We start from the raw sequence: 26738 nt of genomic DNA, 5'->3' as shown, positions 1-26738 counted from the left end.
CCTACATTTTATACTTTAAATTATTTTAGATGATGTCCAAGGAAGGTCTGTACTACAACAGGCTAATCTCTGTTTGCATCATGTATATTCTCAATTCTCAGTTTCCATTGTCCTGATGTAGAATCGATATATTATAGGACAGCACGGTGGCTCGGTGGTTAGCACTACAGCCTTGCAGCTCTGGGGTCCTCGGTTTAAGTCCCATCCAGGTCAGCATCTGCAAAGTTTGTATGTTCTCTCCGTGTTTGTGTGGCCTTCCTCCGGTTTCCTCCCACACTCCAAAACATCAGTAGATTGATTAGATTGTGAGCCCCATGGGGACAGGGACTGACTTGGCTCTGTGCAGCGCTGCGTAATCTGTGTGCGCTATATAAAGGAATTACTATATAACTTATCGTCTACACGGGGTTACCTGGCTGCAGTGCAGTTTTAACATGAACCCTATGATCCAGATACAGTGTAACAACGTAACTTTTTATTATACAACATTATATAATTGTACAGTTAGCTCTTTGTATATTAGTTTGTCTTTGCTAGATGTCTTGTTTTTATAGATGTTTTATAGAGAAGTTATAATAATAATTCTGCTTTATTGGCTTTGTCTTGGCTCCGGTGTGTTTTATCGTAGCATGGGTAATTAGTCACATACCCACCGTTGTGTATGATACAGAGATTTCCATTCTCCCCGTATGAATTGGTGACTTTTGGCCTGAGATCTGTGAGTTGGGCCCCGGGTAACTCTGGAGGGAGATGTGGTTTGAGTAGTAAGTAAGCAAAGTTTTTGTGTGAGCGCCGTGTGTAGAGAGTGAGAAGTCTAAGGAGGAAAGTATCCAAAAATGTTGTGGTTACTAGCAATTATGGAAGATGACATTTTGGCTTCTTTACAAAACCCATGGAGAGGACAGTCAGACAGTTACTTATTCAGAACCAGATGTGAAGCTCACCAGGATTTTATTTTCTGAAGTAACTAGTGATGTTTTGGATATATTGAGACGGCAGTAGTCGACTCTTTGGTATATGGCCCAAAACTTGACTCCTCTCGGGCAAAATATGACTCTTCTCTGCTCATATTCACATGATTATGCATAGGTAGATGGGGTCAGATTTAATATAATATGGGAAATTCTAGATAAGAACATATCATACCCCACCAGTGGGATGGGGGGGGGGGGGTGCTTTATTCATTTTTGGCTTCTGCTGTAAAATTGTGTAGTCTTCCCAATGTTGCAAAGCAGATGCATGTGTGTTAAGGCAGGGAAGATTTAGTTATTTTGTTGTAGTGTAGTGTGGATGTCAGAAATCTTCATATAATCTGTGTTTTATTAAGTTAAAAACTTCAGTTCATTTACCCCAGTTCACATTTCTGTGTTGGACTTTTAGTTTTTCTGTCCCATCATGTCTTGATGTGAATGGACAAGTCTTATGATGGACACATATGGATCCACATCCCGTTCTTGATTACTTTGTCAGGTTTCTATTATGACATCCCATTATTTTGCTGGATGAAATGTTGTAGCTTTCATCCATAATTGTTTTTGGACTAGTCATCTATAGTACCTTCTTATAGGATTCGGAGTTTCCTAATTTTTTACCAAATCCAATATGATCTTCACTACTTTTAAGTCCTCCTTCAGTGGTGCCTGGACCACTGTGAATATGATTAGATTTTCTATGTCTTTTATGTCCAAGCTCTTTTTAGATGTCTGTATAATGTTTAATGGCATTAGATTGTAAGCTCTTCTGTATGTGCTCCATACTTCACACATCACCATGCAGCATTGCCCTCCTTCACATACAAGTAAAGCTCTGGCTACATGGAAATGTCTGATTCACAGCCAAATTTTATTGAATTATTATAAGATAGTTGATCAATATATTCCGGATATAATGTAACAAGTGTCCATCGAAATGTGCTTTATTGTGTTCATAAAGGAAATCTAGCATGGATAAACCAGGGGCACTTACTTGTAGATCTAGTCACTGAGTCCGTGATAATCTTCTCATATACGTTAAAATTTATTTAAAAACTATGCTAATAGCCAGACGGGCTCTGAGGGGGGCATTACCAGAGCTCCTCCATGCTGTCATCAGGCAGGGGGAATGTGCTGGGGAAGCAGGGCTAAGGTTGAAATTGTGTAACAGTTTTTGAAGACAGAGCATGAAGGGGCTCTGGTAATGCTCCCACAGAGCCCTTCTGGCTCTTAGCATAATTTTAAAAGTTGATTTTTAGAAGGATAACAAATAAAAGATTGGTTGAAGAAGTGGTTTATCATGCTTGATTTTAATGGTGGATTTCTTTTAAGTCTCTGCACTGAAATTCTCCAAAGCCCCTCCCCTTTGTCGAGTTTCTGCTGTAGTATTCAACAAATTTAACCATGGTCAGGAGGGGAGGAGCCGTATTAAGATATTCACAAATCCAAAAAGACACAGCAGCCAAGTCTTGCCCATTCCTTTTTGTGTATTGGCCTCAAACTTCCCTAATTCCAAACTTCTGGTCTGTTGGGTGGGTGATCTTGAGTGGGGGCAGACAGTCTGGCCCCGCCCATGTGACACTAAAGATCCCAAAGTAAGGGTTTTGATTATTCCGGAACGTTGGGGACTACTGAGAAAATTCCAACTATTCCAGAATCTGAGACCCTATTCCTGTTACAGGATAGGGTTTGGGTTGGTGAGGGCGGTGAAAGGTCCTCTTTAAGGCTACCCTTCCTATGCTACTTTTTACTCTGTATTCCAGAACTTGTTGCGTTGTTACATCTGTAGAACACCCGGGATATAGTTCAGATGATTTGGAGCTCCCTTCTTTTTACATGAAACATAAGATCAGAGGAGGCCGCTTTGCAGTGACGCCAGTCTTCTCAGTTTTGCTATTTTTGGTTCCCAGATTATTTTCATTCTGCTCACATATGAGGCTCTGCTTTGTGTATTTATGTTTTATGCATTTTTCTATCTAGAGATTAGAGCTGACTTTTACATGGAATGCATTTGCTGCTACACAGACAGTTATTGGGTATGGCCCGGAGCTCTGTGCAGAGTATTGACAGTAGCTGCGCTCCATTGTTGTATGACCCGGGGTCTTTAACCTACAATCATGACATGGACTAGGAACATTTCTACAAATGTTTGTTCTATATTAAGTATTTTCCCATGTATATGTTACTGCGATGGGAGTTAAACGTGGTTAATGTCAGCCAGATGCTTCACCGCTCATATCTTATAGATTAAATTCTGTTTAATTGACTTAAAATACTTATCCGTACGAGATTTTACTCTTCGCTGTAATAGGTTTATTCAAGAGGGGATGGGCAAAGTGTGTGTTTGTTTTTTTTTGTTTTTTTTTAATGCTGTTTTCTCACATTTGAGGATCCGCCCCATAATTTCTCCCTTTAAAGGGGTTGTCCCAAGTTATCTGGTTATCCCCTATCCACAGAATACAGAATAACAAGGTGATGGGTGAGAGTCCGACTGCTGGGACTCCCTGCCCCCCCCCCCCCCCCGATCACGAGAATGGGACATGATCGGTGGTATTCCCAGATGTTGGACGTTCAATCAAATTATCCTCTATCCACAGAAAACACGGGACGACCCCAGATAATGTTCCTAGGAAAGTTTTTTGTAACTGGATACGAAGATAAATGAATGGGACAGGGCAATTGTTTTCCTCATTTACCTTCTTGGGATTTGGGGAAACTGCCGCCCTTAATATTGATTATTATTTTGCTGTTAATTAGTTAAAATTTAGGAATTTCAGTATCTGACTCCATGTAAAGCAATGGACATGGACCAAATGTGTCACTGAATGAATTAAGGATTGTGTGGACTCTGGGTATTCACCCTATAACCCCTGGATGCAAATTACCAGGGTGTTACTTTAACCCAGTCTCAGTATTGAGTTTGAGCCAACAAAGTCCTGCATCCAGAGCTGCTTCGTTTTCTAAAAAATAATGTTTGAAACCACCCATTTATGTTTTATGTTCTGATTTTCCCCGCTGTGTGTAAATGTGCCGGTGAGCTGTATTTCACTTCTTGTGGACTTTGCCTCGGTCTCTGTGTATTGACCCTAATGGATCCTATTGATGCTTGTAGTTAAGAGCACGTAACGTAGTCTTAAGGGCAACAATGCTGAATTGACTGAAGCTGATTTACTGCCGAATGTCCGAGGGTCAATTGGCTTGGATCCATGATTAGGTGAAAGAGGCAGATAAGGAGTCATGGCCATAGAAGACTAATTTAGGTCATCCCTCTGAAATAAATGGATATATAGTATCCCTACTTGTACTGATATCATGTGCAAATTGTATTGTCTAACCTTTCTTTGTATAACCAAGTGGTGAGGCTTTAAGGACGGCCATATTCTTTAGCAAACTATTGACCATGCCCAACATCTAATTCTCCACTCTTCCTACATGACTGAATTGGCCAAGCATGCATGTGTTCTGAATCGTCATAGGACACCTTTCGGAAGCAGCTTATTCCTACTGTGAAAGAAAGTCTTCAGACAAGATGGATGGCAGGATATGCCTATATTAATTTTAATGTATATCGCCAGCTTTTAGAGTGACTGCTCTTCCACATAATACCAAGCCCCCCCCCCCCTTCCTTCACTATACTCCTGCAAGTTCTTATTAATCTCTATCCTGATAGCAGCTATGGAGGTATGGGTGTACCTGGGACTGTATACATTACTAGATGACTTGTTTACTGACTGATTACGTTACAGACGAGGGGCCGGCAGATGCCTTTGTCTAAACTCGAAAGGGATTAGCTAGATTCAGGTCTTGATGTTCATTGCCTGAAATAAGCTCTGAAGTTGAGAAAACAATCCCTTGTAATGGCAGATTGTGTACAGTGAATACAATTTCTGTCCTTACTAATTCAGTAATTGTAGTCCCTTCTGTTACGCTATCTCAGATTTGCTGTACACGTTCCAGAGATATGATGACATTGTGGAACAAGCCATCCCATTGTGAGGGAGGCATACAACATGTATTTACATACTTGTCTTATCCTACTTTACATTTAGCGTCAGACTTTGGGGAGAGGATAGACTCCATACTCCTTAGAAGTAACTAATAAGAACCAAGTAGGATGCTCGGAGTCACAAAATAACTCCACCAAGGTAGGTGGACAAAGCTTGTAAACGATTCATCAGTGTATGCTTGGCACCATAGATTTATCTTGGGATGATGATTTGCAGAAGTGGTTGTCAGGAGACATGGTTTGGAAAATAGTCACAGGCAGGTCAAGGTAATGGGAATCCATATATAAGCCAAAGGTCAGGGTGCAAGCAATGGTTTAGGTTAGGGTGCAACTATGGTTCAGTGGTAGCGATCAATAATCTAAATAACAAAGCCGAGTCATGCAACAAACTTAGGTGCAGAAAACCGCAAGGAAGTGGTAAGCTACACACCTATAGTTCTCAGGAGCGATAGTTATGTACCTTACTAGTTCTTGTAGACTGGATTGGGAATGGCTGGGGCCCTTTAATTATGGACTTTGTAGTCAACTCCTTAAAATGCTTGGGTTCTGTTTTTGGGGTACATGTTGTGTTGCATATACTGCAGAGGATAGCTGAATGACTTGTCTGTATGCTCATAGCTAACCAGTGTCTTATAGACTTAGTGTTTAGTGTGCCTCATGTATAATACATTACCTGTAAATCCTGTCCAAGTGCTTGCATGTTTTGGTCTTCGTTATGTAATAAATTATAAAACTGATGTCACATGTATATGCTTAAATTTTACATGACCAGGACCAGAGTCTTCTGTTTTGACCTCTTGTAAGGAATTGAAACTAGAGAAACAAATTCTTTCTGTTTTTTGGCAGAAGCTGATATGGAAATTCCACCCATCTGGCATGTCCAAAATAGTTTCCCAAATTCAATTTTAATTTGGAATTTGCGGACGTTCATGAAATGTTAGTCCAAATGTAGCCGAGCAGATAGGACGCCGTGTACTGTCAGCAGACAGAATGCTATAGAGTAGGAGGTGCTGAGGAAATTGTACCTAGTGACCTGTCTTCAAGCGGCATGTTATAGACCAAAAGGGGTCTAACATAGTTTCTAAAAAGATTAGGTCCCAAAATTCTTTTAAGATTTAACTCTCCTTTTTTGTTTAAAGGAAACGTACCAGAGGAATCTACCATTAGAAGAAGATGTGATGGTAAATTCCTCCTGCCTGCCTCTCCCCTAATCTGTAATTTAATAATCCTGGAACCTAACTCGTTAAAAACTTTATTTTAGTAATATGTAAATTAGCTGCAGAGGCTTCTGGGGCGTGGAGTAGCCTTAGCTCCCAGTGCCCGACCAGACTAGTACATGCCCCAGTAGCCTCTGCAGCTAATTTACATATCACTAAAATAAAGTTTTAAACAAGTTAGGTTCCAGGATTATTAAATTACAGATTAGGGCAGAGGCGGGAGGAATCTACCATCACATCCACTTCTGATGGTAGATTCCTCATTGTAGGTTTCCTTTAAGCTAAGTTTACTTCCTTGATCATTTCTGGAAATTTTTTTTGTATTTTTGGGGCTTTAGATTTACCATGTACCATAACAGGATAGTAATTTATACTTAAATTACATTTATTTAAAATATGTATTTTTCTAAGCTAAAAAGCAGCTATGCATTAGACACAGAAAACAACTTGTGATTTTTGAGTTCTTCACTGTTCTTCTTTGTAACACTACATCAATGTTTTCCTTAAAATTACAGCTGGACATAGACCTCCACAAATGGCACGGAGTGGTCTGTCTTTGTGATGTCATCAGATTATTCTCTTTTAATGTAATTTTTTAAAATTCTGCCAAAAATGACAACTGGAAGAGTATGTTAAAAATTCTTTTTCTTCCATCAGATTGTGGTCTGTGGTCGCATTGGGAACTATTATTGGTGGAATGATTTTTTGGCTGACTGAAAGCATGTTGCATAGTCAGGTTTGCGTAGTTTGTTTCAGCTCTTTCTTTGTAGAACATGGCCCTGAGTCCTGGTTAATTGTTAACCCACAAGGTTCTGTCTTAATGTAACAATACACAAAAGATCGGTGCTGGATAATTGGGCATTTGGTTGATGGATAACATCTCTGACGGAAATGTTGGGTGATCGGGTCGTCCACTATACATGTTCAGTTCACAGCTAACCCCACTTATTACCACTTTTTGAACAAACCAAAATTTTTTTTTGGCAGAGAATGGGGTTTGCCAAAGTTTGAAATTTGGGTAATACCGTAATAAAAATTTACTTTGGGTATGAGTTTTGACATAAGTGGAACATAGAATGTGGCTATATCTACGTGTTATTATATCATTTATTGTTTTACACTTAATTTTACATCTGTCCTGATTTGCATTTAGTTGCCATATCGCCTTTATGCAAAAATTGTAGATTTTTGGGTTAAATCGTTTAACTTTCTTTAGGCTATATACAGTTGGGAATTTATGGTTTGAATCCACAATCAAAATTCTAAATTTCCAGTGTAGATTTCAAGTTGGCTTGGTTTGTGTTTATATGCTGAAGGCATCAGACATTGGCACTGTATACATTTGTCATGGTTTATAAGGAAGCAGGAAACTGTATAAAGAGAGCAGCAAGAACTAGGGAAACTGGGAAGGAAAAACTGTCCCTTACTCGAACGCTAAGCTAGTCCTTGCCTGCGGGTGATTCTCCGCTTACCCAGGCTTTTTCCGGACCTGACAACTTCTCTCTATCGGAACACAAAGACCTTTCCAGATACTAGGGACTGGCAAGGGGGGAGGTGGGGAGTCATAATTCACTGATACGTACCTCAGGGGGCCCCTCCCTCTGTGTCTATACCATCTCAAACGAACGCTGGTCGCCCCGAACTGAATTGTGTCACAAGACACGCACTTACAAGCAACGGGAAGAAGAAGATGAACTTCGGCAGACCTCGGCGCAGAAGCGACGGATGCAGGAACTCAGGCGCACAATCTTAGTGAATCGCGCCAGACTTCATCTTCGTCGGACCGTCCGAATTGGGGATCGCGACAGGACCAGGTAAGTAAATTTGTCCCAAACTGTTTGATTTGTACTGTTTATTTAATTTTCTATCAGTTGTAAGGAAAGGGGGTTGATTTGAATTTTTTAGCTTTTTGCAGTATGTGGCATGTTTACATAGGATTCATTATAATGAGCCACTGGTGCATTGTAATGAATCTCCAGAAGCCATATAGCATCGGGTCTGACGCAGACCTGAGGTTGTCGTGGCAACCACGGGGAGCACCCACGAAATCAATGCTAGCACCAATTGCAGGTTTTAGCAGTGGGTGTTTGCTGCAATATACAGTTAACCAAACCTCTGTATGAAGAGGGCTCACCCTTCGTAGCTCTGTGCGGCGCAGAGCGTGAAGGAGATATAAGTACCGTATATACCGGCGTATAAGACGACTTTTGAAGACTGAAAAATCTTCAGTCTGGTCTGGGGTCGTCTTATACGCCGGTAATGTTTCTCACCTTTCCCGCGATCCACCGAAGCTCCGCTGCTACACTCCGGCCGCCGGTGACAGCTACGTGGGTGCCGGCGTCGCAGAGAATATGACGTCAGCACGCGGCTGACGTCATATTCTGTGAGCCGCCAGCGCTCAATGAGCTGTCACCGCCGGCCGGAGTGTAGCAGTGGAGCTTCGGTGGATCGTGGGAAAGGTGAGAAGCTCTAGAGATCCACTTGCCATGCGGCCAGCAAGCCCCCAGTATACAGATATACGGTAATTCAGCAGAATACTTTTACAGGCTGGCAGAATACTAGGGGGGGGGGGTGCAGTTTGGCTATATACAGGGGGTTGGCTGTATACTGGGGGGACTGGCTGGCAATATATAGGGGGGGCTGACTGTATACTGGGGTGGTTGTTTGGCTATATACAGGGGAGGGCTAGATATATACTGGGGGGGCTGGCGGTGGTATATGGCATAGTAGTTATATTCCTGTACATAAGGGGCAGTATTATAGTACAGTATGGTAACATTTACAGTAAAATGGACGATGGTAATGTTGTTGTTGTATGCCTTATGTTTATGAGCGACAGTTTTCCTGCTATATACCTGCATGTCATAAGAATTTAAATTAAGAAAAGGACCATGTTAAATTCAAATCTGTTTTTTTTATATTTTTACCGGTGTTTTGTATGCGTTGGAAAAGGGGTAGTCTTATACGGCGAATATATCTTAAACTCTATATTTTAACAGGAAAGTAGGGGGGTTGTCTTATATATCGTATATTCCGGTGTATAAATGTGTATAATTGTATAAATATGTTTGTGTATGTATATATATATATATATATATGTATATGTGTGTGTGTGTGTGTGTGTGTGTTTTTCAGGGGAAGGGGGTTCCCATGCAGAAGTTTGCCCTGGGGCCCAGCCTCTCTTAGTTACGCCACTGGGGACTGCCGTACTAAATTTTGGAGCCCCCCTAATGAAACGATTTGCTGCAAGACGTGGGAAACTAGCAATCCCAGCATGCACACAAATTCACACCCGAAGCTGAATACAGGAAGGAGGGCAATAGGGAGGACAGGAATAACGGGTAACAACCAGCGCAGGTCCACAAGGCACTCGCTATTAAGGAAACACAGAGAAAGGAGAAGAGACAGGAAAGTGGTGAGTGCAGACAAAAACATCACAGAATAGAAAAGCCGGAGGACGCCGGTTCCAATCCTGACAACCATACCCTTTCATGCTTCTCCCAATTGGCTTATATCTCTAATACTCCGACAACTTGCAGGGGTGTCCAGAAATAGTTTCTGGGTATAATTGTTTTTGTTGATGGATTCATGGGTTTGCTTTTTGAGGAGTATTCCTCACACAGCTGTGACATTGTAAGCTCTGCCACCGGTGTCCAGACACGTTCCACAAAAGAACGATGAGAAGCAGAATTCACTCTGAGACCGTGTTTGCTCAGGTGAGTCCTTGTACACAACAGTCTACAACCGTTACTTGGAGTCTGCCTCTGTATTAGCACGTCCTATGATAAATGCTTATTCATGAAGTGTTGATTCGATGGAGAACTTAGAATTATTGAAATCTTGGGGGTGCTATTGTTTGTATGGCAGCAAAGGTGGTTTAAATTATGGACGGCAACATTTTAATATGTGATTTACCCCACTAAACTAGCAGCCAACCCTCATTTAGAGTTTGAAATGTTCTCTTTTTGGGGGGCATTGTCTCTTTTATGTGGAATCTTACCTGTTTATCAATATCTCCTCCAAAGTCATGTGATAATGTGCAGAAAAGAGTCATATTTTAAGGCTGGGCGGAGACCCTCCCCCTATCTTCGGTTCTATAATACCGAACACACAGAAGACCATGAAACCCTGGCCCTTGTAATGTTGCCTCAATCATTTGGTATTACTGCATAAACCATCCACCTTCTGGTGGAGTGACCACAGGTGTAGTCAAATCAAAGAGAAGAATCTCCTCTTTCAAATGGCATCAGGCTTGTGGTTCTGTGAACCAGTTGGAAATGTGATCAGCAGGTAAAGATACGGTTCCCCCTAATCGCTTGTACCTCCTGTTCTACATATCACAGAACCTAAATCATCTCTATTATGACCCCATGAAATGAGGCATGAAAGCGACATGAACTAGAATGTTATATAACAGCACTACTTGTGGTTTATTAGGCCTATTTCTGCTGACAGGTTCCCTTAAAGGCTCTCTGCTCATATTTTATGAATAGGATCCATTTACCTACTTCCAACTAGAGTGTTTGACTGTATAGAAGATACTTCTAGGTGGACATAAGTCAGTGCCTTCCATTGATGGTTGTACATTTGCAAAGCTTCTTGATCTTTACTGTCAACCATAGGCTCAGCTAATAGGCCCCTTAGGAAGAGCGTCTCTTCTCACTGTTTGCTGCCTGCTTTTAGCATATACATTTGGAGATATCAGTAGGCTTCCAATGGGTTTCTTACTTTACTTGTTTTTCTACTCCACTATCCAGAAGCATTTATGTCCCTTAACATGGAGCCTATGGGAGATGCAGGGCTATACAGTGGGGCCTATGGGAGATGCAGGGCTATACAGTGGGGCCTATGGGAGATGCAGGGCTATACAGTGGGGCCTATGGGAGATGCAGGGCTATACAGTGGGGCCTATGGGAGATGCAGGGCTATACAGTGGGGCCTATGGGAGATGCAGGGCTATACAGTGGGGCCTATGGGAGATGCAGGGCTATACAGCGGGGCCTATGGGAGATGCAGGGCTATACAGCGGGGCCTATGGGAGATGCAGGGCTATACAGTGGGGCCTATGGGAGATGCAGGACTATACAGTGGAGCCTATGGGAGATGCAGGACTATACAGTGGGGCCTGTGGGAGATGCAGGACTATACAGTGGGGCCTGTGGGAGATGCAGGACTATACAGTGGATCCTGTAGGACAGTGATGGCTAACCTATGGCACTGGTGCCAGAGGCGGCACTCCGGGCCCTTACTGTGGGCACTCAGGCCATCACCAGAGAGGACTCCAGGTATCTTCCTACAGTCCCAGACAGCCCAGGACTTGCTGTGCACAGAGCCATTTTAAAGTGACAGCTCTACCTGGGACTATTTTCTGCTTTATTGTTGTCCTCAGGTGCTGGTATCAATGAAAACTGTGACAGAGAAGGGAGTATAAATCACAAATTAAATTTCTGTGTTGGCACTTTGTGATAAATAAGCGGGTCTTTGTTGTAGTTTGGGCACTCGGTCTCTAAAAGGTTAGCCATCACTGCTGTAGGAGATGCAGGGCTATACAGTGGATCCTGTGGGAGATGCAGGGCTATACAGTGGATCCTGTGGGAGATGTAGGGCTATACAGTGGAGCCTATGGGAGCTGCGTGGCTATACAGTGGAGCCTATGGGAGCTGCGTGGCTATACAGTGGGGCCTATGGGAGATGCAGGTCTATACAGTGGAGCCTATGGGAGCTGCGTGGCTATACAGTGGAGCCTATGGGAGCTGCGTGGCTATACAGTGGAGCCTATGGGAGCTGCGTGGCTATACAGTGGAGCCTATGGGAGCTGCGTGGCTATACAGTGGAGCCTATGGGAGCTGCGTGGCTATACAGTGGAGCCTATGGGAGCTGCGTGGCTATACAGTGGAGCCTATGAGCAGTGTATATCTATACATCATTATACAGAACCATACTGTCATGTGTTATTAGTGATTCAGTTATAAATGTTAGGGTTTATCTTTAGTTGTGTCCCTTTATGCTATATATGCACCAGCTTCCTGCCTCCTGAGCTCTTATTGGGCAGTGTGCCCTCTGCTACCCGCCGCTTGCCGCTCATCACATCAGGTTTTCTTTTTGTTTTGCTGAGGTCTGAAAAGCGCTAGCCCGGCTTTCTAGAACTGCCAGGTCTGGGGCTGCGCTCGTCCCTTTGTGTCGGATGCTTTTGTTACTACTCGCCGGCTGCTTCCTTTCATGCATTATTGAGATGTTGTTAAGTTCAGAACTAACATCATAAAAGTAGGAAGATGGTGGTGTCTGCCACCTGAGGAATCCTAAATGTCCTGAATACAGGAGAAGGATCACCATCTTCTAGAGGTCTCCTGGAGGAGGTATACGGAATCCCAAATCCCCCTAAATAGAATGGGAATCTGTGAGGAGTAGGGGTGGGGTTTTTCCTGGGAACAAAGCCTCGCTGGTGGTCCTGCCCGGAATATCACAAGATGCTGGATGTGACTTGCACCATTTACTGACAGACGTCTCCTGGAGGTGTCTTTTGTGTTGACCTCTTTGTGGACAGGAATGTGAGGCTGAAGAGTGAGTAAGGATCACCTCTACACAATATTTACTCACTGAGGGTGCATGCATTGTCGTATTAACTCTTTATGTCGCTGCAGGGCTGAAAACCCCCCTCATGGGAGCTATTCATTCACTTGCTCTCACTTACATTGGTAGATCCAGTTTTTGGCCGTCCATAAAATCTGCCGATGGTCAATATATAGAATTTTTATATTGTTTATTGATGTAGTAGTTGTATTGTATTGATATCTCTTGGTTGGAATCCACTAATGTTCCTTAAGGGGGGTTTCTAGCAAATAAAAAATGTTATATTTAAATTCCGGATAAATTTGACAACTGAGTGTTACTGTTGCCTTTGTCAAAAAAGATGTGTCCCTACACTGATATTGTTGGCACTGACCCGACAATAAAAGAATATTAGTCTTAATAAAAAAACGAGTACAGTAGTATCCAGTTGTTTTCAGTTTATTTATAATATTTTTATTAAATGATAGAGTTTTTTTTGTACATGTGCCCAGGGACGGGAGGTACAAAAAGTGACAAACAAGCTATACTGACCCCTCTTAGGATTCAACACGGTGCCTTCCTTTGCCACCGGCTTTTAATATACATAAGCTCCACTGTGACGTCACATCGACGGACACACGCTAACTGCAACTTTCAATTGTATTGTCTGTGTCCTGTTGTCACCACAGAGCCCCCGTATCCCCCTAATGCCAAACAACCCCTTTAACAGAAGAATATCGGAATGCAGTGTTAGAATAAAGATGCTTCAGGATAGTTTATTCCTCATTTTTTAGATATACAGGCAGTGCCCGGGTTACATACAAGATAGGGTCTGTAGGTTTGTTCTTAACTTGAATTTTTTATGTAAGTCAGAACTGTATATTTTATAATTGGAGCTCCAGGCAAAATTTTTTTGGTCTCTGTGACAATTGGATTTTAAAAATGTTGAATTGTCATAAGAACCAGGATTAACAATAAAGCTTAATTACAGACACCTCTGATAACTGTTACAGTTGTTTAGTGTAGCCTAGGACTAAAGTACAGGAAATGACCAACATCTAGAGGGCCGTTTGTAACTAGGGTTCGTCTGTAAGTCGGGTGTTCTTAAGTAAGGGGCCGCCTGCAGCTTTATACCTACCTGTGATAGTCTTCTGAAAGAACTGATGTCATGTGCCGGAAGTAGAAAGGTTACAGACCTCCAGACATGCACTTAATGGGGTATACCCACAAAACAAGTTAGTCCCTATCCCCAGGCCTCACTGAGACCCCAACAGATCACTAGAAAGGAGAAACAATGTACCCCAGTCGGCCCCCTAGTCGCTCCCTTTGCACATGCGCCATCTGCCCCATTCCTCTGAATAGAGCCGACGGAGTACGGTGGTTAACAATCTGTGTTGGCTCCATACAGATGAATGAGGCAGTCCGACCGTGCGCGGGCGGCAGAGGGTCTGATTGGGGTACATCGGATACCCGTTCTTGAGATCTGTGGGGGTCTCACCTCTGAAACCCCCACCAATCAGTAAGCTGGGCCCTGTCCTGTGGAAAGGACCTTACTTGTTTTGTTGGAAAACCTTTAAAAACAGGTCAACTTTGTGCTTAGAACCAACAATGAGGAACCTGTATTATTCCACCTTTTGTAGCACATAATAAATTGTACTTGTATGTAGTATGTTACTGTTACCTGTATAGTATTGTATTATCCTATTACTAAACTATTGGTTCCTCTTCTCTTGTGCCATTATAGGAATGAGTAACTTGATAAACTGTATAGGATTACTTGTGCCACAGGCTGACTTGCAATTTCTATCCGGGATAGCTAAACGGTAAAGGTTAGGAAACCCTGCAGAGCCTGTTCTGAATGTTACACTTGCTTTTTCTTGTGTCCTTGTGACTTGAGCTGCTTTTTGACTGATTTGCACAGGCTTTACTCATTTGGTTCTGGTCAAATCCAACTCTTCGGATCGCTTGGTATAAGTTTTAAGGGAATATAAGTGGTTTTGACTGTGGTGGGTATTGCCTCTGAAGATCTGTGTAACCATACCTTTTGTGTGTGTGTTGCTTGTAGCAGCAGGACTGTGAAAAAATGCATTTACCGTATAAGCCGAGATTTTAACACAAAAAGCTGGGAAATCTTATTGACTCAAGTATAAGTCGAGGATGGGAAATGCATTGGTCACAGCCTCCCAGTATATAGCCAGCCAGCCCTTGTGGTATATAGCCAGTCAGCCCCTGTGGTATACAGCCAACACTGTACTCACCATTCCAATGTTCCTCTTCTGCTTCCGATGCTGTCTCAGGTTTTTCGGTCCTCTTCGGGATGTTCAGCTCCTCTTCGGGTCTTCTTCAGCTGCTTGCCAACGTCATTGTTTGTGAGCCACTGGCATCGTGAGGGGACCCTACGAGGAGCCCGAAGAGGACCAAAGGACCCAGGGCGGCACTGGAGCAGAAGAGGACCTACAGGGGACGTCGTAAAGGTGAGTGCAGTGTTTAATCTTTTTTATAGACTTGAGTATAAGCCGATGTTAGGGTTTTTCCGCACAAATTTTCGGCTTGTACTCGAGTATATATGGTATATTCTGCAATTGGAGCCAAACATTGTTCTTTTGCGCACTGATGTGCGAGATCTCTTCACTGCATCAATCACAGCTCCTCCCCTCTGCAATGAGTCACTGCTGTAGCAGCTTCTGTTTGAATACTACAGCAATTACTTGGGAGGAGTGGCTGTGCTGTGCTCACCGCTGCACCAGAGTGTTCTGAATCCTGGAATATAAACCATTTTCATAGTCCTGCAACAAACACACAAATGTATGGATCCACAACCTGTGTATTGGAGCCTACAGTAAAGAAATATCTGTGACCTGTAGGCAGTATTACATCTTATTTGCATACTGTGTCATGTCTATTGTAGGCACATACTTCACCTTAGTTATTTAGCTATCAGCAGTCCCTCCCTTAATGGAGGTTTTTTATCAGATAACTTTGCCGCAAGCATATTTGTGAGTACAGGGCAGCAGTGAATCACCTCGTATGAGCTTTGGGAGGAGAGTAAAGGCTTCTGATGAGCCCAAGCAAACATGGTGACGAATATGCAAAGTCTATGTAAATAATGCTGTGGTCATCCTGAAACCCAAGTCAAATATTTCACCACTATGTTATTCCTGTTCTTTTAAAATGAGGGTTTTCAAATTGGGTCTGTTTAAAGGAAATCGATCACCAGGATGAAGGATTGTAAACCAAGCACATTTACATGCTGGTGTGTGCCCCCTCTGGCAGGATCTGCTCTTCTTTAAGCTTCTTATTCCCTTGTTTTAACAAAAAAAAAGGCTTTGGAAATTATGCAAATGAGCCTCAGCTATGTAAAAACCATGGCATAACTACAATCCTTGTTCTTGGTGGTAGATTTCCTTTAATGCTTGTTTTGGATGATTGTGTTCTGAGACTTAGCCAGGTTTGGACCGAACACTGTTCCTGGGGGGACTTTAAGTAGCACTCTAGCAAGATTCTAGTTATATTTGATGCAAGAAGTCCCCTCATTCCCTCAGGTGAACAACACGATACTGAAAAGATGACTAAAGTGCAGTGCTGCTGTCCCATGGGATGCAGGTACTCCTTGCATCATATATAACTAGAATACTTGAGTGTTCATGGGACAAAGCCCACCTGCCCGAAACATGGCATCATGACCCATGATCATTATTAGAAGCAAAGTCCACGTGCTGAACACATTAACTTGCCTGACTTATCTTAGAACCACCTTCTTGATGCTTTCTGAACGATCAAATTCTCATCTTTGCAATGTCACCTGAACCATGTTTTTGGTTGCTTTAGAGCCCCATGTAGGGATGTCTGAAAAGGCGATCTCCCTCCAGTGTCTAAAAGTGACTTTTCTCCTCCTTATTTGAATATGACTTTGGAGGATAATTTTTTTTTTTTTTTAAGCAGTTGGGTTTCATTGTAAACTGGGAAATGCTGGAAAGGACATATCATACCATACCTGAGGGGGCTGGTGTTAAGTGGTAAAAGTGTCCCTTTTAAAGGAGTTTTTATTCCGATGACAATGACTTCTCTGCTATGTCTCTGCATGCTCACTACTGAACAGCGGATTATAATGGCAGGCTCTAGTTATGGAATTCATTTGGACTGTGTTTTGTGTTGCTAAATTGGAGCTACAGTTTGTTTGTGACCTTGAAGCAGATAAGTGATAAAATCTGCTGTTTCTCACCCTGTCTTGTCTTATTTGTAAATAATGATCGATCACACTTATTAAGTGGACAGTCGAGGACAGTCCTAATGTACAAAATTTTCATACAGTAGTGTCTCGGTACAAAGCCCTTATCTTCTATAGAATGTGCTTTTAAAGATAAGATCCTCATCTTTCAGATCACATCAGGAATGAGTTTTTGTGATCTACAGAACCAGGGATGCAGTTGAACACATTTTTTTTTAATTTTCTTTACTTGACTTTGGAGGAGACATTTTAAATTTAAACGGATGAGATATTACAAAAAGCGGGAATTCTAGAATGGACATTCCATACACTACCCCAGGGAGGTAGTAGTTTTCATTGGGTCATATCAGGTGATGGGTTCCGTTGAAGCTAAATCATCCTTTACTTGAATGGGACTTGGCTGCTTTTATACATACTGTCAATGAATTTTCGCTGAAGAGATTGATCGTATTTTCTGATCTTGTACAATCCCTTTAAAGGGGTTGTACCATTGTAGCAAGTTGGGCCCTAACTTGGTGGTGGTTATGAGAATGGGGGTCCGATGTACCCCGAGATGACTGGACCAGCTGGTCTTACATTCACGGGCTGCCCTGTTCATCTCTGTGGAATTGATGAAGATTGCCGAGTACGGCGCTTGGCTATCTCCGTCAGTTTCGTAGAGATGAGCGGGGCAGCCTGTGCATGCATGATCGGCTGCTCTGGTCATCTTGGGTAGATCGGACCCCGTTCTCGTGATCCATGGGGGTCTCATCATTGCATCATTGAAACCCCCACCAATCAAGTAAAGCACTATCCTGTAAATGGGGCCTAACTTGCTAAGATAGGAAAAACCCCTTTAATACCGATGACGCTGGCTTGATGTAGGGGTTTCATACTATATATTGAAGTACAAGAAGTGGTCCTGATATATTTTTAATTTTGCTATTTTTTTGATCTCAGAAAATCACAGAAATATTCTGTATATATTTTTAACATTTTGTGGTTTTCACTGTACAAATGGATTGCTTCAGGGCAAGATTCACACTAGAAAGCTTTCCTGTTTTCTTGCCATAACTCTTGGAGAGCAGCTCTGATTTGTCATAATTATAACCGAGAATGTTTTATCCGCTCATCAGGAAAAACATGTGTAAGTTTCATTACTCATATTTTTTTTTTGTCTTTGTTCTTCTGGACTGATTTCTGTTATGAAGCTGTCTATTAAGGAACAAGCCAAAAATGAATTTGGATATGACACGTGCCTCATTATAAAATTATAAAAAAACCTTTAGAAATTATATAAATACTCAAATGAGGCTGAAGTGCTTTGGGGGCGTTGGCAGAGCACTTCAGGGCTCCAGCACCACAGCAATATCAATGCCCCCTGCTACACTTCCACCGCTTTCTCTCATCCTTCTTCCATCAACTTCATCACTCCGGGGTCCAGCTAGATGTGGACCAGTAGCCCTGAGACGCTCTGTTAATGCCCTCTCCAGCCTAATTTGCATATTTGATTAGTGAAGGTTTGGCATTTTAAGGAGCAGCTGGACAATAAAAACAGTGGTATGTGTGGCATTTGTAGGCATAACCCTACATAACGTAGCAGTTAGTTCTGGTTGGTAAAATTGGTTATGGATTCCCTAACATGGACACAAAATCTCTTCCAAAAAAAAAACAGTACTCCAAAAATGCATTGGCTCCATTTTAAAAATGCATGAGCCTGCTCCTAGCGCTTCACTTCCACTTATTATGTAAATGTCATTACAATTGTGACTGGGGGCTGGATTTAAGCTTCTGGACTGAGGAGATCCAGCACCCACAGTCATTGCTTTGGGGTCTGGAGCTGCTGTGCACATGCGGCTGCGGTGACTGAGTGTGCTGGATTTCCTCAGTACCACTGCATGAATCCATCCACTGGTCATGGTATGCAATGAAATGCCAGCCTTGGGAGGGGAAGGCCACTCTACCAAGAGTGGGCACCTCATTAAAATTGAGTGTAAATTCAGGGCATTGGGCATTGGTATCTAGAGCTCTGGTATCAAATGCAAGGTCTTGTGTCCTAACTACTTGCCTATATGCTGTGCTACACAGGGCCTAGTATTTTCTGAAACTCCCCTTGGCTTCCTCTCTTCTCCTTGTCATCACATCATGTCTGATGGCTTTAGTGCCACGTGCAGCCGCTGCACAGAGAAGAAGACTGCAGCTGCTTCAGGGGAGCAGGGAAAGATGTGTTAATGTACATTTCATTGTGGAAAAACAAACAATACAATTAGTACATATATCAAGTAGGGGGCCAGAGGATTCTACACACAGGGAGCCATTACATGTGGGGGCTAGAGCTGAGAAAATGGGCTTTTAAAAAGTCCCAGCCGCAGAAAACGGGACAATTGGCTACTGTGCGTGCACTGTGACTATTGGCTACTGTTGGGGCACTGTGACTGTTGGTTGGGAACTAACAAAAATGGCTACTGGTTGACACCATGGGGCACATTTACTTGCCCGTCCCGTCGCGATCCCCGCCGTGCGTTGTCTGATAAGGATTCGGGTCTGCCGCAATTCACTAAGATCGTGCATCCAATTTCCTGCATTTGTCGCTTCCCCCGCTGAGGCCCGCCGGAGTTCACCTTCTTCTTCCCGGTGCATGTGAGTGCTGATCTTGCGCCACAATTTGCTTTTTAAATTCTGCGGTTTGTCCGAATCAGTCGGGTTGTCCAACGTCCACGCCCCCCGATTTGTGTCGCATGCAAGCCGGCGCCGATGTGACACAATCCAATCGCGTGCGCCAAAAACCCGGGACAATTCAGGGCAAAACGGAAAAGAATTGCGAAACCTGACGAAAATGCGTCGATTGGACCCTTTGTAAATGTGCCACAGTGAATTTGCTAGTGTGGGGGAAAACTGACTATTTGCTACCGTAGAACAACATATCTAACAACTTGTTCAGACACTTCCCTTGCTTTTGGATGAACCAGTTTAAAACATGTGGATTGTCTGACTACCAAAGTATAGTGTACGTTGTGTAATCTGGTAAAGCGGTGGTCATTTTATGGAAATAGTGAGAGGATTGAGGCTAAAATATGCATTCGTAGGTTCCCTGTATTAACTTTTTATCCATTGAATATTGTGAACTAGAAGCTTAAAATTCTGCAAATACATCATCACCATTACTAAATAATAGAAAGTAACACATTTACAATTGCATTAGTGTGTAAGCCCCTTGGAACACGCTGACAGTAGGAATAGATCCTGTGGGATTCATAGATACAAAGTGTCAAATTCTGGAAACGGACAATAGAAACATTCTAACTCTATCAGCTGCGGCAGTGGGGGATTTTCTTTAGTGTTCTGTGTTTAGTCTTCCATGAAGTCATTCCTATTATCTCATTGTGTTGTCTCTTCTTATTTTCAGTGAAATTTCTATCTATGAGGTTTGGAGGAAGACTAGAGAATAGGATATTTTGATCACCACTACGGTTCCCGTTCTGCACACCCCATCATAAATACATTCCAACATGTTCAACCTAATGAAAAAGGATAAGGATAGGGATGGGGTCAGAAAGGACAAAAAGAAAGAGAAGAAGGAAAGAATGTCTGCAGCAGAGCTGAAGAGCCTGGAGGAGATGAGCTTGAGGAGGGGCTTTTTTAATCTTAATCGTTCCTCAAAGAGGGACTCCAAGACCAAACTGGAAATCTCTAATCCTATACCTATAAAGGTAGCTAGCAGCTCCGAACTCAACCTTACGGATATAGAGTCAGACAATATCAGCAACAGGGGAAGTGCCCTGTATGACTCTGGACATCTTAGTACAGCCAGCTCCAGTGACGACTTGAAGACTGAAGAGAACAACTTTAAAGGTAGTGTCCTCCAACGAGCCGCTAAGTTTGGATCTCTAGCCAAGCAGAATTCTACTGGAATGGCCCAGATGGTTAAACGATTCTCCTTCTCCCAGAAGAGTAAAGATGAGAGTCAGTCCGAAACCTCAACCCCATCCGAAAACTCTGCCGCTCCTTCACCACAGGTTGAAATTAGAGCTTTTGACTCCCAGTTTAATAAATACTCTGTGCCTTCAGTACAGGTAGTCCCACCTAGCAATACTCTACCGATTGTCAAAATTCCAGAAATCGTGGCAAAGACCTTTCCAGCTGATTTGCGACTACCTTCTGTGCTTCCACCACAGGCACCTGTGCCAAGAGAATTAGTGCTACAGAGGCGAAACACTGGAGATTTTGGCTTTTCATTACGTAGGACAACCATGCTGGATAGGGCACTTGATGGGCAGGTATACAGGAGGGTTGTCCACTTTGCAGAACCTGGTGCTGGCACTAAAGACCTTGCTTTGGGTTTGGTACCTGGAGATCGACTGGTAGAAATAAATGGTCGCAATGTGGAGAATAAGTCCCGCGATGAAATAGTAGAAATGATCCGCCAGTCTGGAGATACAGTAAGGCTGAAGGTGCAACCGATCCCTGAGCTGAGTGAACTAAGCAGAAGTTGGCTGAGGAGTAGTAAAGGACTTCGAAAAGAGGCTTATGATGTAAGTATTGTGTCACGTTACGTGTTTGTTTGTTTTTGCTACTTTGGTGTAAAGATGTTCATGAACCTATATGGTCAGTTACGAAGGATTGACTGGTGATGCACCAACAAGTGGTTGATGGGACACAACTGGGTTAAAAGTTTACAAGGATTGGTCTTTTGGTGGCTTTCATAATCTTCATGTTTTATTTAAAGGTTCTCAAAAGAATTTGTTTGATACATTTTGCTAATTTTGTCATGCTTGATGAAAAGGTCCTGTCCTCCTCATGGTTTAGCTGATGAGGTTTCATCAGACGACAAGGATTGCAAAGCCCTTCTCTAAATTTAAAAATGTAGGTTCTTTTTTTAAGTTGAAAAATGGTCAAGAATGTTCTGGATATTCCTTCTTCCAGTTGATTTTTTTTTTCTTTCCTAGCCTGCAGCTTTAGAAATGTTTTTGTTGTATCTACAACATAGAATATGGGTATGCACTTGTCCAAGAGACCACCGGGCTTGGCGAAATGCATTGCATGAAAGCATATTAAAAGCATACTGGTTTACAGATAAAAATCAAAATTTTTATTCAGAGGAAATAATCCGAGTGTGGAATGTGTGGACTTTCCAATTCAGCTGTTTTGCAAACCGTTGGGGGTTTGGCTGCCTTTCTGTTTCTAGATGTGTGTCAGGTGGAGTAAGGTGAATGTACTTTTTTATAATACACTTTTATTATTACAGGGTTACATTACTTGTTCTTGGGTTAGGTGTTATATGTTTAATCCTTTCATATTGTCTACTAGTCTTTTGATGTAATACACTTGCATTTTTCGATATACTGGAGCCTTTGGTTCAGGTCCAGCCACAGCAACATCTGGATGGAATTTTTACTTTGTTGGGTTTCCTCTGGGCACTTTGGTTATTTTACCCATACACTAAAAACAAACTAGAATATAAATTCTCTTCTTGGTAACCTGGCCTGAATATTTGGTTTGTCCATGATTTAAAATAATGTTATATATGGCTATAGGGTCCATAAAACAATAAACCGCTTATACTCCCCTCATCCGGCGACCCGGATCAGCTGCAATGCTATCTGTCACTGCAGGTCTCTGTCTATATACAGAGGCTGGAGGTGCCATCCCAGAGTATAAGCAGATTATTGTTTTTATAGTCCCTTTTAAGCCATATATAAAAAATGTTTTAACCCTTTGAAACTAAAGCCATAATTGCGTAATTTATGTCTTGGGGTAAGGTGGGAGCTGCAGTAACCCTTTATTACCATTACATAGAGAGTGGAGCTGTGGTTCTGGCTTTGTTTGGTCTTTGTTTTGATGCTGGGGAACAGAAGATCATGGGGTTTGCCAGCTGTCTGATACACCACCTATCTAATCTGTAGGGCCATAAAATTAATATCTTTACCCTTAAAAAAACTCATTAAAAGTGTTGTCCCACAAACCAATTTGGGCCCTAACCACAGGATAGGGCCTAACTTGCTGATCGGTGGGGGTCTCAGTGAAGAGATCCCAACAGCTCATGAGAATAAGGGTCTCAAGTACCTCAGTCAGATCCCTCGTAGCCTCCGGAGAGTAATAGAGTAAGATCGCGGAGCGCGGCAGAAGGCTGCGCATGACTGTTCTGCTCCATTCATCTCTATGGATAGTGGATAGGGCCTAACTTGGTTCGTGGGACAACTCCTTTAATGCAACTCTGTCTGCTTACAGCTGATTCTGATGTCTTTTACTTGAATTTTTCTGGATTTTTAATCATTTTAAACTATTGAATATTTTTTTTCAGCTGCTGATGCTTTACAATTTCCAACCCTATAGTTAAAATGTTGCTCCGATACTACTTCACCTAGAAAGCTAGTTAAAGATTGATCCAGCTGGAGTCTTTTCGAGACCTAATTGTAAATGGGGGGAGATTTATCAGAAGTGTCTGAGGTAAGATTGTTCTAGTTACTGTTTATAAAACTAAAGCTGAGATCTGATTAGTTTCTGTGGGCGACTAGAATAGTTTTTTACCTCATCAACCAAAAAACAAAAAAGCTCTGTAGCGTGTGATATGTCTCTAAATGCTTAGTTTTTTTACCTCAGACACTTCTGATAAATCTCCCCCATTTACTATATGACTGGGATATGTGCTCATTCTTTTCTCTGGCAAACCTGCTGAGAACATTCAGATGAGACCCATTACTGTCCAGATCTATAACAAGGAGCGTCCTCGTACAATACACAGAGCGAGCAGCTACTGCATGTCACCGCTGTCATTACTTGTTGGACGGTTCTATAGTTGGGTCTTTGTCTGACATAGGCCAGGCGTCCATGTTTTTAGGAGACTGATGATCTGGATTATCTACATATGTTCTTGTAACAAAGCATAAGAATTATACTCGGAGGAACAGGATGGGAACATATTTGGGTGTTGTAGATGCACTGCATTGTTTAAGAGAAATATATTTCTGCAATTCGTGTAGTAATTTACACAAATTTTTTTTTTTTTTGTACTAGTAAAAACGTGCAATTTTTCACTGCACGAGTTGTGATACTGTGAATCCACCCTACAAAGTAAGGCTCCGTTCACATTGGGTTCCCTAACTAAAAAGGGAAAGTGAATAGAGGGTCTTCACTTCACCTTGTGTTCCCGTTGACTTCAACATATGGAAGTCTACCTTACCTTTTTGGTTATGTTATTAATGGCAAAAAAAGATGCAAGGGGGTATTTAACAGAGCTTGTATGCCCGGTTTTCTGACATGCCTTGACAGTCGCAAATACTGGCACTTGGCCAGGAATTATGACTATTCCCCCCCCCTTCCTTACATCACCTCCAGGCCAAGTGACCATGAGGGGGGAACAGTAGGTATACCAGGCATGACCTGGCCTAGAACTGCCCTGCATGTCGCCACCGGATCTATCAGGACTGAACCCTTTAGGCGCACTGTGCGTCTGGCGCACCGTACAACCCACTCCTATTTTTTCTATTAATTGCTCATGGATGGGGCAGGTGTGGCTTCTTCTGAACTTCAAGATAATTCAACGACTATTCTTTTAGGATCCTAAAACTAATCATTGCTTCATGTTTGTGAGATATCCTTTATATAGAAATGGTGGTATGATTAAAGTATAGTAGATATTTGGGAAAAGTATTAGAACAAATTTGTGCATGCCGCCAGCATAATGCGTCTGACTGCAATCCATTGGGTTGAAGCTTGCGCCCGTCCGTCCGCACTGACGGTTTAATGATAATCCTGTAAAGTAATCCTTATATAGCTCGAGGCAAATTGGCACATTTCACGGATTTTATTTTTTGTTTGCTTAGAAGTGTCAGCTGTAATTTGATGGAGATTAAAGCAAGTCTAGGGAATGTTATTTTCCCAAAATATTTTGACGCGGCGATGGGTCAGTCTGAATCACTCAAGTAGTTAGTGACACGGACGTGAATCCGCATGGAATGTTATTGTGTTATTATATTTTATTTAAAAAAAAAAAACAACATATGACATTCTAATTCCTATTAACATTCCTTTGAAGGGAACCACGTTTTACCTCCCCGTCCCCATAGTGCAGTGATGGCTAACCTATGGCACTAGTGCCAGAGGTGGCACTCAGAGCCCTTTCTGTGGGCACTCTAGAGGCCATTACTAGAGAGGACTCCAGGTATCTTCCTGCAGTCACAGACAGCCCGGGACTTGCTGTGCACAGAACTATTTTAAAGTGACAGCTCTACCTGGGACTACTGGAGGAGCAGGAAGGTGTGGACAGATCTGGGTTATCATTGTAGCTCCTGCTCCGGCCCTGACAATTCTTCCTGTTTATGGGACCCTAAGGGAAGCTACAATGATCATCCAAATTTCTTCTATCTTCTGCTTTATTGGTGTACTCAGGGCGTTGGTATCAATGAAAACTGTGACAGAGAAGGGAGTATAAATCACAAATTAAATTTCTGTGTTGGCACTTTGCGATAAATAAGTGGGTCTTGGTTGTAGTTTGGGCACTCGGCCTCTATAAGGTCCGCCATCACTGCCATAGTGCATTGTACGTACACTGCTAAACATTTTTTGTTTGAAAAATCGTTTTTTATAGAACAAAAGATAACTTATTTATTACCTTTTGAATAACATGTGCTGTGTGACTAGTCAAGTCGGGGCTGGAGAGGAGTACCCCCTACTCTCGGAAACCGCTACTCCGTGTGTAATTTTCAAAAGAATACTCCAGCCCCTCACTCGCCCTTCTCCTTCATTCTTGCACCCCGTGGCTCGCCCCCCCCCCCCTTCCCTGCACAGATCACCTACCCATGTCCCGCCCGCTGTAGTCTTGCTGACAGCGTCAGGGAGGGAGGGGGACGTGGGCTAAGTCGGTAAAAATGGGTCTCCTGGTTACAGGTTCCCTTTTTAAATAAGAATTGAGATGGGATAGTTGGGATATTTTTTATTTAAATGCATTATTCACCTTGCTTCAAAGTTTGACACATACAGTGAATGAGCGGTCTAGTTTCTGAGGCAAACCGTCATTGGGATGTTAAGTTCAACACATACAGTACTACACAACCCTCCCCTCTCCTGTCTATTGGAGAGAAGTTGGGGCCCTACCTATACATTAGAGCAGGGTTCCCCAAACTGCGGCCCGCGGACCGTTTTGATCCGGCCCCCGACACTTGGCGCGCTAGCGCCGGGCCCTTGCATCCTGCAACAGTCGGGCAGGAGCCTCCGTCCGTCCGGACAGGAAGCTCCTGCCCGTCACTGTATAGTGCTCGATGCGGCCGGAAACGGCCGCTCGAGCACTATTACTGGAGCGATGTGGCCGGAATACAACCCCGGCGCACATCGCTCCATGAACTTGGCTGCGCGGCCGCGCGATGACGTAATCGCGCGGCCGCGCACCCCTTCCTGGCCGGACGCGGCAAGAACATAGAAGACTTAGGTGAGTACAGGGTTTTTATTTTTTTTATTAAAGGGCAGTAAAAAGATTGTGGCGACTGAGGGCTAGTATAGTTAGTTATGAGGGTCAAAATAAGAAATAATTAATTATGAGGGGTAGAATAGGAAATAAATAATTATAAGGGGCAGATTAGTAAATAATGAATTATAAGGGGCAGCATAGGAAATAATTATGAGGGGCAGCATAGGAAATAATTAATTATAAGGGGCAGCATAGGAAATAATTAATTATAAGGGGCAGTATAGGAAATAATTAATTATAAGGGGCAGAATAGGAAATAATTAATTATAAGGGGCAGAATTGGAAATAATTAATTATGAGGGGTAGAATAGGAAATAATTAATTA

The 26738-nt window shown here is 42.6% G+C and overlaps 1 protein-coding gene across 15 annotated transcripts in view; it reads left to right on the top strand.

The window, feature by feature from the left end:
- Positions 1-26738, top strand: part of MYO18A (myosin XVIIIA) — a 221875-nt gene that overhangs the window by 5861 nt on the left and 189276 nt on the right. For all 15 annotated transcript variants that reach the window (XM_072138310.1, XM_072138309.1, XM_072138306.1 and 12 more), the window contains exon 2: positions 20357-21482. In XM_072138310.1, coding sequence (XP_071994411.1) covers positions 20460-21482 — 1023 coding nt within the window. In that variant the 5' untranslated portion in view covers positions 20357-20459. The remainder of the gene's footprint in view (positions 1-20356; positions 21483-26738) is intronic.

The sequence above is a fragment of the Engystomops pustulosus genome, chromosome 2 (genome assembly GCF_040894005.1).
Source record: "Engystomops pustulosus chromosome 2, aEngPut4.maternal, whole genome shotgun sequence".
Lineage (NCBI taxonomy): Eukaryota > Metazoa > Chordata > Amphibia > Anura > Leptodactylidae > Engystomops > Engystomops pustulosus.
Note: the sequence above shows the minus strand (reverse complement) of the source record. Positions and strands in the feature narration are given on the sequence as shown.